The sequence below is a fragment of the Camelina sativa genome, chromosome 5 (assembly GCF_030686135.1).
Source record: "Camelina sativa cultivar CO46 ecotype springtype chromosome 5, ASM3068613v1".
NCBI classification, from domain to species: Eukaryota; Viridiplantae; Streptophyta; class Magnoliopsida; order Brassicales; family Brassicaceae; genus Camelina; species Camelina sativa.
The window spans coordinates 10439501-10449509 of NC_141884.1; the positions used below are offsets into that span (position 1 = coordinate 10439501).

A 10009-nucleotide genomic window follows, 5' to 3' on the forward strand; every position below is an offset into this window, starting at 1 on the left:
GATAAAACTAGACAAAAACAAACATTTTCCGTATAAACAAAGAAACCATTATAAGGAATGAAATATATCAGCACTTAACATTAATAAAACCCCATAAAGAATAACACCCAGACAAAAAATTCCAAAAAACCATATCTTCCAATACTTTGGAAAAAAAACTACTTGCATGGCATTCCACGGCAATGGAGATAAGAGTCCACAACCAAACCAAAAAAAAAACCAAAAAAAAAAAAAGAAAGAGAAATTAGTCCTTGACGGAATCTTTAGTTTACAGCCGGAGCTCGAGTCTCGAGATCTAGTTCGTCAGAGTCTCTCGTAACAACCGGAGCCGGACGTGAAGATGTAGCTGGATCTGGAGCCGGAGCTAGAGCCATAGCCAGAGCTGGAGCTGGTTCCGGAGTAACGAGAGCAATATAGAGCTTGTCTGGGGAGCGGAAGGACCAAATCTGAAGCCTCTGGCCTTTACGTAGCCTGTTACCCGGACTGAAGACGACCTTGTTCCACCCTGTAACCAAGACGTAGTTGGAAGTGGACGTCATATCCCATCTCCTAAGGTTAAGATCCCATGTTTGACCCTTCAAACCCACCAAGGTAAAATCTAATCCTTTTTTAGTCTTTTTTCTGTGATGTTTGTCTACGATTTCCAACTCCTCCTCGTTCATAAAGTCCACATCCACTATCTCGTTCCAGGGAATCAAGAGACGTGCCTTGTGTTTGTTGACATCACTCTCTTCAAGAACCTTCTCCTTCATTATCATCTTCGCGTCCGTACCATTATTTTCTCTCATCACGTTAACCAGCCATTCCGGCGTCCTACCTCTCTCTTGAACCACCGCCTCTCTTTCTCTAACCGGAGCCTTTCTTCTTCTTACCTTTTTGTTGGAAACTGGGGCCTTTCTTCTTCTTACTTGTCCACGCCTCTTGGACTCTACATGGCACAAACTTGGAGAACAAGCAACACGATTAGGCTTTTGTTTAGGATCTTGATTCTCGCACTCATCGATCATCTTCTGTCGTTTGCGCGACCTCCAGGAGCTCATTGTTGCCTTCGTTCTCTCTCTCTTGGTGGGTGTTCCTCCTTTCTCCTCAAAATATCTAAAAGCTCTAACCATTCCCTCCGTGACTATACACAGAAAATCAAACGCTCTCTTCTCTCGCTGAAAACGCTTGAGTTGATCATAATCAGCTCTCTCCATCGTTATCAAATATAGATACAAAAGAAAAGAGTCAAGCGGCAGAGAGGAGTCATATAGTCTTTACTTATATAGTCCCAAAGCGACCAGGGTGAAAGGTGTATATATATTAAATCTCTATTAAATCTTTTTTTTCTTAGTGTTAAGATAATCTCTATATATTTTAATTAGTTTCAGATAATCTCTATATGAAACCTCTACAATATCCTTTTTTCTTAGTGTTAAGATAATCTCTATATATTTTAATTAGTTTCAGATAATCTCTATATGAAACCTCTACAATCCTTTTTTTTTAAGTGAAGAATTTTGAAATGCACCGGCCGCACGCGCGACTAACCCAAAACTCTCCCTTGGTGATGTTTAAAAAAATATATTTTTGCTTGCTGGGGGAGCCAATAACAAACAAAATTAGTTATAGTTTAAGTATAATTTTTTATGTATGTTAGTCACTGTGTTTTACGAAAATTCATAATATATAGGTTACTTCAATTTTAGGTTTCCATCGAATTGTCCTAAAACATTATGCGGCCACCATCAGTAACTCATTCTATGTCCATTTTGTTGTCTTCTACACTAATTTGTTATAATGCTCCTCTAATTCGTTCTTATGATTTTTAAATTCGGCCTTTGAATACTTAATTAATCAGAGTGGTGAGCTGTAGAGACTTGAATATGTCTGAATAATCCTTTCCACGTTTCTTGATCTCCAAGGAATGTTATAATAAACTAATCTCTTTAGTCAAAAGAGTACATGAATGTCAACGGTGTTAAGTTAGGTTTCTATATGTTTTATGTTGTGGCTTCGTTCTTTAGAAAGAAACCTGCAACCTCACATTGAAAAGCAAGAGAAGTTGAAAGACATAAGAAAAATAAATACAGAGCAATGGAGAAAAGAGAAGATCTTGAGACGATCTTAGCCTACTTGCCGTTAAAGATTCAAGATTCGTCTCTGTCTTGGCCATCACCGCACTTGGTGGAGGTTTTAGAAGCTATGACCAAAGGACCGAGTCACAGCCGAATGGATTCGGGACAAACTCTTTCTGATTCTATCTCTGACATGAGACAAACTCTCTCTTTGAGTTCTTATCTTTCTTCTTCAGCACTTCAAGGCTACGCTCTCTACTTTGACGAGGTAACAAAAACTCAGATGTTTTTTTTTTTTTTTTTTTTTTCTCTTTTTGTAATTCCGAATCATTTGGATTTGACTATATGGACAATGTTTTGGCTTGGTGCAGAGATTGTCGAAAGAAGAATCAAGCAGATGGTTTAACGAGGTCATACCTGCAATGGCTTGTCTTCTTTTGAGATTCCCATCTCTCTTGGAATTACACTATCTAAATTCAGACAACCTCATCAATGGAACCAAAACCGGTCTTCGTGTCTTAGTCCCCAAGAAAGCTGGCATTGTGTTCCTCAGCCAGGTATATCTTCCAAATCCAAACACTTCAATACATAAACAGAGTTTTGAAATCTGGAGTTTTGATTTATGTTTTGTCCATGGCAGGAACTCATAGGAGCATTGCTTTCATGTTCTTTCTTCTGTTTGTTCCCTGTCGATAGTAGAGGCTTGAATCATCTACCAATCATCAATTTCGACAAACTATTCGGGTGAGTACACATTCTCAAACAAATTTCATGTACAAATTCAAGATCTAAGATCTTGTGTTGACCTATTGCAGAAGCCTAATCAACACAGGGAGAAATGAGCATCAAGAGAACAAGATAAAGTGCATAACTCATTACTTCCAGAGGCTATCTTCATGTATCCCTCCTGGATTCGTCTCATTCGAAAGAAAGATTCTCACTTTAGAGAAAGATTCTTCTGGTCTCGAAGCTTTTCCTGATGAAGGCTTTTGGAGAAACTCTACTGTCAAACTCTGCCCTGTTGTGGTAATTAACCAACCAGATGAGATTTAATGTTTGGTATTCAGTATGATCTGTATATGATTTCTGATTAATTTAATGGTGTAGGTTCATACTTCTGGTTTGATCGAGGATCAAAGCGTTGAAACTCTTGAAGTTGACTTCGCCAACAAGAACTTAGGAGGTGGCGCTCTTCGCAAGGGATGTGTCCAGGTATTTTAAACCCTAAACCTAATTTTCTTTTGATCTTGTGAACTTTCGTGATGTGAATAATTTCTTCAAAACATACAGGAAGAGATTAGATTCATGATCAACCCAGAATTGATCGCTGGGATGCTCTTCTTACCAACCATGGAAGTCAATGAAGCCATTGAAGTTGTTGGTGCAGAAAGATTCTCTCATTACACAGGGTACAACATGAGTGAATCTGTCACGACATTAATTGTGTGACACTTTATGTTATTAAAATGGCTGTCTGCTTTCTGCAGATATGCATCTTCGTTTCGGTTTTTTGGTGACTACATTGATACAAAGGAAACAGATGTATTCGGAAGGCGAACAACGAGAATCGTAGCTATAGATGCTCTGCGTCACCCAGGAGTCTCCCAATACAAACCTGAATCCCTCCTCAGGTAGTGTTGAATCATAGATTCTTACATTGTCAAGTCTAATATCAAATTGTTTTTTTTTTCCTTTATTTTCCTGTTGAACTCTTTCTTTGTCAGGGAGACCAATAAGGCTCTTTGTGGTTTCCTCCACGTCTGCAAGAATCAGAGTAACGCGCTGTGCATGGATCATGAAGATGGAGTTGGTGTTGCTACAGGGAATTGGGGATGTGGTGCTTATGGTGGAGATCCTGAGCTCAAGTCTCTTCTTCAATGGCTTGCTGTATCACAGGTCAAATCTTACACTCTTATCTCCAACATTTGCTTGATTAATTACCAACCAATGGCTTTTCTTTTGCTCACAAAAATTTTCACTCAGCTCAGGCAAGAAGATCTTTCATGTCTTACTACACTTTTGGATTTGAAGCACTACATAATCTTAATCAGGTTTAGTCTCTCTCACGATATCAAATTACAAGATAGAACAATTTTCTGTGCTGATCAATATGGTGCTTTGCTACAGGTAACGGAATTGGTTGTATCTAAAGGATGGACAGTGGGATACCTATGGAAGAATCTGGTCAAGTATTCGAACCAGAGGTTGAAAAACAAGAAAAGAAGAGAACCTAAACTTGGTTTGTTTGATTGGCTTATTTCGATCAAATCTTCTTAATAACGCAACACATCTAATTGTGATTTCACTTTGAGATAGAGATTATATCTTTTGTATTTTGGAGTGAAGTTTAAATAAAATAAAAAAGCAGTGAGAAAATATTATCTAGTACAAACAGAAAAATGAAATAGTTCCATTGTTAATCCAATTACATTAGAGAAGTAACAAACTTTATTGAAAAAAGATCCGGATAAAATAACATAACACTTAGAACACAAAGATGATAACAATCAAATACAAATCTGGATATAGAGCTGGAGCTGTAGCTAGAGCATAAACAGGAGACGGAGGTGGAGCAAGGTATCCAGGAATGAAGAGAATTGGGTAATCCCTCCTGCTTCTCCTTCTTCTTGGGGTGTCAACAAATATCCTCTGATCACTCTCTGCATCCATCTTTGCGGACACTCAACGAAATTTGCAAGGCTTTCTCTACAAGAACGAATAACAAATAGTTGATTGGTAGAGATGAAGATGCGACATTTGAACAAGAGGATGAACTACTTCAGAAGAACTCAGCATTAGTACAAAAATAGAGTGTCAGGATATTTATGTCGGCATTTGTCAAGCTGGAAGATTTACACAAGATTAGAAGGCCCAAGAAGCTTCTGGAAGATTAAAGAGCTTCATGTTTACAATAGGAATGTAAACATGAAGAAAGAGGGAAATTTCCTAAAGCATAAAGAAAAAGGAAATTGTCCAATTCCTATTAGGATTAGAATAGGCAGTTTGCCTCTTGTGTGGCAAAGGTCTAGTTTTATAAATAGGGTGCTAAGGCTGATTGTAAGCTTTAGCACAAACAAGAGAAAGTTAACCTAGCTATTAAGTTTTAGTCTTTAAGAAAAGAAAAGAGCTAAGAACTTAGAGAGAGCGTGAGGTTTCTTTAAAGAGAGTTTTGAGAGATTAGAAAATTGTTTAGAACAAACTTGTAAACAGATTTTCTATTAATCAAAAGAGAGTTTAAATAAATCTTTATTTCATTGTTCAGATCATAAATTCTCACACTTTCAATTGGTATCAGAGCAGCACTTGTTCAGAATATTACGGGTGAGATTCTGCGGACAAGATGGAGAGCTACGGAGATCTGTTCAACAACAATAAAGTCATCTTGGATGATGGAAACTATGGGTTTTGGAAGTCAAGGATCAAATCCATCATAGGAAGTATTGATCGTCTTGCTTGGAAGGCTGTTCTAGAAAAGTGGGAGGAACCAACGATCAAAGATGAATCAGGCGAGCGAATTCCAAAACCTGAGGCAGACTGGACTGATAACGAACAAAAGAGATCAAAATACAACTCAAGGGCTTTAAGTGCAATTCATTGCAGTATTGGGAGAAAATAGTTTGAGTTGATTCAAGGGTGTGAAACTGCTAAAGAAGCATGGGATATCCTTCAAATTCATTATGAAGGTACAACTAAAGTGCAGAGTTCAAGAAAGGATATGTTGGCTTCTAGATTTGAGAATCTAAAGATGGAGGAACATGAATCGATCTCAGATTTTAGTTCAAAGTTGAGTGCTCTAGCACAAGAAGCCTTAACTCTTAGGAAGACGTATAAGGATCAAAAGTTAATCAAAAAGTTTCTAAGGTGTCTTCCATCTAGGTTCATGGGATACAAAACAGCTTTAACGGTCTCACAAGATTTAGATAATCTCAGTTATGGTGAAGTAGTAGGAATGCTACAGGCACACGAGATGGAACTTAATGGGATTAAGAAACCAAAAGGAATAGCTCTAGCATTAAGCAAAGACCTAACTGATCAAGGAGAAGAAGATGCTGTGAGTCTGTTGGTAAGAAGATTTGATCGAGCTCTGAGAAGGATAGAACAAGGTCAAGGTCAAAAGAAGAACAATTCATTCAAGAACACAAGTGAAGACAAAAGGCTGATATGCAGTGTCATGAATGTAAGGGATATGGTCATTTTATTCGAGAGTGTCCAACAATCAAGTTACGAGATGCCAAGTGCATAATCTGTAAAGGGACTGGACACACACATGAGGAATGTGTGAGTAACTCTAAATTCAAGAAAGAAAAGTCTATGATTAGCATTGAGAATGAGTCAGATAGTGATAGCAACAGCGAAGAAGAACTCATTAATTTAGTAGCTATGGTGGGAATCACTGAATTTGAGAATGGGGAAGAAGTAACTGACTCAGAATCAGAAGGAGAAGAAGTTCTTGACATTGTTCAGAGTTACAAAGAAGTGCGAAATACACTTATTTCGCTAGGAAAAGAAAATCAAGGTTTGATTACTGAAAAACTTCGTTTAGAAGCACTTGTTATGTCATTACAGAATGAATTGGTGGATGAGAAAAAGCTGGCTAAAGATTCGCTAGATCTGATGAAAGAGAAGTTGGTCTTATCTGCAAAAGCAGACAAGCTTGAAGAAGAGCTACTTAAAGAAAGAAAAAAATCTACAGAACTACAATCTGAATTAGATCAACAACATAGGAAGATTCATATGTTCGCAGGAACAAAACAGCTTGACAAAATTTTGAGCTATGGGAGAACTGAGAAAACTCATAGAGGATTGGGATTTACTGAGAACAAGGGAGCTAAATCACAGACAACCAAGTTCGTATCTGCTAGAGCCTATCAGTCTGAGAAGGAGACATCTTATGGTGTTTCTAATGGATCTTTGAGTTGTTATTTTTGTGGGAAAATCGGTCACTACAAACTTTTTTGTTACAAATATTGGCAGAAGGTCTGTACCTTAAAGCAACAAGGAAGATTCTTCTGGAATGGAATTAGAAGACAAGTTTGGATGAAGAAAGCTGACCTATATCAATCGGGATCAATGGTAGCTTCTGGATCTGGGTTTAGATGCAATATGGCCATGATTACTGAAGAACAAGAAGAAACGGAACCAATGTGCGATATGGCTATGATCACTGAAGAACAAGAAGACATGGAGCCTTGGTTCTTTGACAGCGGCTGCTCAAGACATATGACTGGAACCAAGAGTAATCTACAGAATATTAAGAAATTGAAAGGAGGTACAGTAACATTTGGAGATGGAAGTCATGGTTTCATATAAGGCAAAGGTACAACACGTGATACAGAGCTTCCACAATTGGTGAATGTCTATCTAGTTCAAGGATTGCGTGCAAATTTAATAAGCATTAGTCAACTCTGTGATGAAGGATTGTCAGTTTTATTCACAAAAATTGATTGCAAAGCACTGGATGAGTCGGGTAATGTCAAGTTATACGGTGTAAGATCTGGGAATAATTGTTACATGTGGGAAAAACATTCAATCAAATGCTACAGTGCTCGAGGAAGTATAGATCTATGGCATCAACGACTTGGACACATGAATACAAGAAACCTTGCTACTCTTGTGAATAAAGAGATAATTCGAGGAGTACCTAAGCTTAAAGGAGAAGATAATATGGTGTGTGGACCTTGTAATCAGGAAAAGCAAGTCAAAATTCAGCACAAAAAGGTTCCAGATGTTCAGTCAAAATCAGCTCTGGAACTGGTTCACATGGATTTAATGGGACCAATGCAAGTGGAAAGCCTAGCAGGAAAGAAATATGTGTTTGTTTTAGTTGATGATTACTCCAGATACACTTGGGTTTGTTTTATTCGTGAGAAGTCAGATACAATCGATAGCTTCAAGATTTTAGCTTTACAGCTACTTAATGAACGAGGAGGAATCAAGAAAATTCGAAGTGATCATGGTGGAGAATTTCAAAATGAGGCTATGAAGGAGTTTTGTGAACAGCATGGGATTGCACATCAATTCTCAGCACCAAGGACACCACAACAGAATGGAGTAGTAGAAAGGAAGAATAGAACTCTTCAGGAAATGGCAAGAGCAATGATACATGGAAATCAAGTTCCTAAGAAATTCTGGGCTGAAGCATTGAACACTGCCTGTTATATAATTAACAGAGTTTATGTCCGAAGAGATACTACAAAAACACCCTATGAGTTGTGGAGAGGCAAAACACCAAATCTGAGTTACTTCCATGTGTTTGGATGCAAATGCTATATCTTAAATGACAAGGATTATCTTGCCAAATTCGACTCCAGAAGTGATGAAGGCATGTTTATGGGTTATGCGGAGAGTAGTACAGCATTCAGAGTCTATAACAGGCGTACAGGTTTAATCATGGAATCAGTAAATGTAGTCTTTGATGATCAATCTGTAGCTGTACAAGGTGATGATTCAGACAGTGATTCAGAACAGGTAAGCATCACTCAAGCCCACAATGAAGTTTCTGAGTTGGACAGTTCTGTTACAAAACCAGAAGAAGTGCAACAAGTTCATAAGAATCATTCTGCATCTGATGTTATTGGGGACTTAAATGAGAAAATGAAGACTCGAGGAGTGCATATTGATTTTAAGAAGATGACAAGTTACTTTACAACTCTAGAAACTGTTTTCTATGAGTGTTTTGTGTCCATGATCGAACCAAAGAACCATATAGAAGTTGTTCAAGATGATTTTTGGATTATAGCCATGGAAGAAGAACTGGAACAGTTTGAGCGTAATGATGTTTGGGAACTGGTTCGTAGACCAATAGATGTGAATATCATTGGTACTAAGTGGATTTTCAAAAACAAAATAGATGAAAGTGGTGTTGTTGTTCGCAATAAAGCAAGATTAGTTGCACAAGGTTATACTCAGATCGAAGGTGTAGATTTTGAAGAAACTTTTGCACCAGTAGCAAGGCTTGAGTCAATAAGACTGTTTTTAGGAATGGCGTGCATTCTGAACTTTAAGGTGTTTCAGATGGATGTGAAGAGTGCTTTATTAAATGGGATCTTACAAGAAGAAGTATATGTTGAACAACCCAAAGGTTTTGAAGATCCAATTAGGCATGAGTATGTGTATAAGCTAAAGAAAGCTCTTTATGGATTGAAGCAAGCTCCAAGAGCTTGGTATGAGAGGCTGACCAGATTTCTTATGGAACAGAACTATATTAGAGGGAGTGTGGACAAGACTCTGTTTATCTTGGAACAAGATGATGACATTATGATGGTTCAAATTTATGTTGATGACATTATCTTTGGAAGCACTTCAAAAGAGTTGATGGATAGGTTTGTGAGTAGTATGACACAAGAATTTGAGATGAGTCTTGTTGGAGAATTGAAGTATTTTCTTGGGTTGCAGATTACTCAGTCAGATCAAGGCATTTTTATTTCACAAAGTACTTATGCTAGACAACTTCTTAAGAAGTTTCAGATGGATAAGTGCAAAGAAGCTGTGATACCTATGAGTACTTCATTGAAATTGTCCAAAGATGTTGATGGTAAGGATGTAGATGTCAAGCAATACAGAGAATGATTGGGAGCTTAGTATATCTTACAGCTAGTAGACCAGATTTGAGTTTTAGTGTGGGTATATGTGCAAGATATCAGTCAAAACCAAAACAGTCTCATCTTGAAGCAGTTAAGCGAATTATCAAGTATGTCAAAGGAACTGTTGATTTTGGGATTTGGTACTCTAAAGGTTCGAATAAAGGATTGGTTGGTTACTATGATGCAGATTATGCAGGAAATGTAACAGATCGAAAGAGTACAAGTGGAGGTTGTTTCTTTCTAGGCAATAATTTAATAGCCTGGTTGAGTAAGAAACAGAATTCAGTGTCTTTGTCTACAGCTGAATCAGAATATATAGCTATGGGGAGTTGTTGTACTCAGTTGTTGTGGATGAAGCAGATGTCAGCT

At 37.7% G+C, this 10009-nt stretch overlaps 1 protein-coding gene and 1 pseudogene across 2 annotated transcripts; one reads left to right on the forward strand and one right to left on the reverse strand.

Moving 5' to 3' along the window:
* Positions 1–10: 10 nt before the first annotated feature.
* LOC104786427 (B3 domain-containing protein At2g31720 pseudogene) lies at positions 11–1231 on the reverse strand (annotated as a pseudogene). Its single transcript, XR_015556642.1, has one exon. The product of XR_015556642.1 is annotated as a B3 domain-containing protein At2g31720 pseudogene (transcript).
* Positions 1232–2004: 773 nt separating this feature from the next.
* Positions 2005–4433, forward strand: LOC104786426 (poly(ADP-ribose) glycohydrolase 1-like). Its single transcript, XM_019245838.2, has 10 exons — positions 2005–2325; positions 2429–2614; positions 2698–2801; positions 2873–3083; positions 3165–3269; positions 3348–3466; positions 3545–3688; positions 3782–3953; positions 4046–4108; positions 4185–4433. Exons 1-10 carry the CDS (start codon positions 2077–2079, stop codon positions 4332–4334), a joined length of 1503 nt encoding a protein of 500 aa, XP_019101383.1. The 5' UTR covers positions 2005–2076; the 3' UTR covers positions 4335–4433.
* Positions 4434–10009: the final 5576 nt, after the last annotated feature.

Excerpts from the sequence above, each read along its gene's own strand:
- LOC104786426 (XM_019245838.2), top strand. The coding sequence starts at position 2,077 with ATGGAGAAAAGAGAAGATCTTGAGACGATCTTAGCCTACTTGCCGTTA. Across the intron at positions 2,615-2,697 it reads GCATTGTGTTCCTCAGCCAG|GAACTCATAGGAGCATTGCT; the intron begins GTATATCTTCCA and ends TGTCCATGGCAG. Across the intron at positions 3,270-3,347 it reads TTCGCAAGGGATGTGTCCAG|GAAGAGATTAGATTCATGAT; the intron begins GTATTTTAAACC and ends CAAAACATACAG.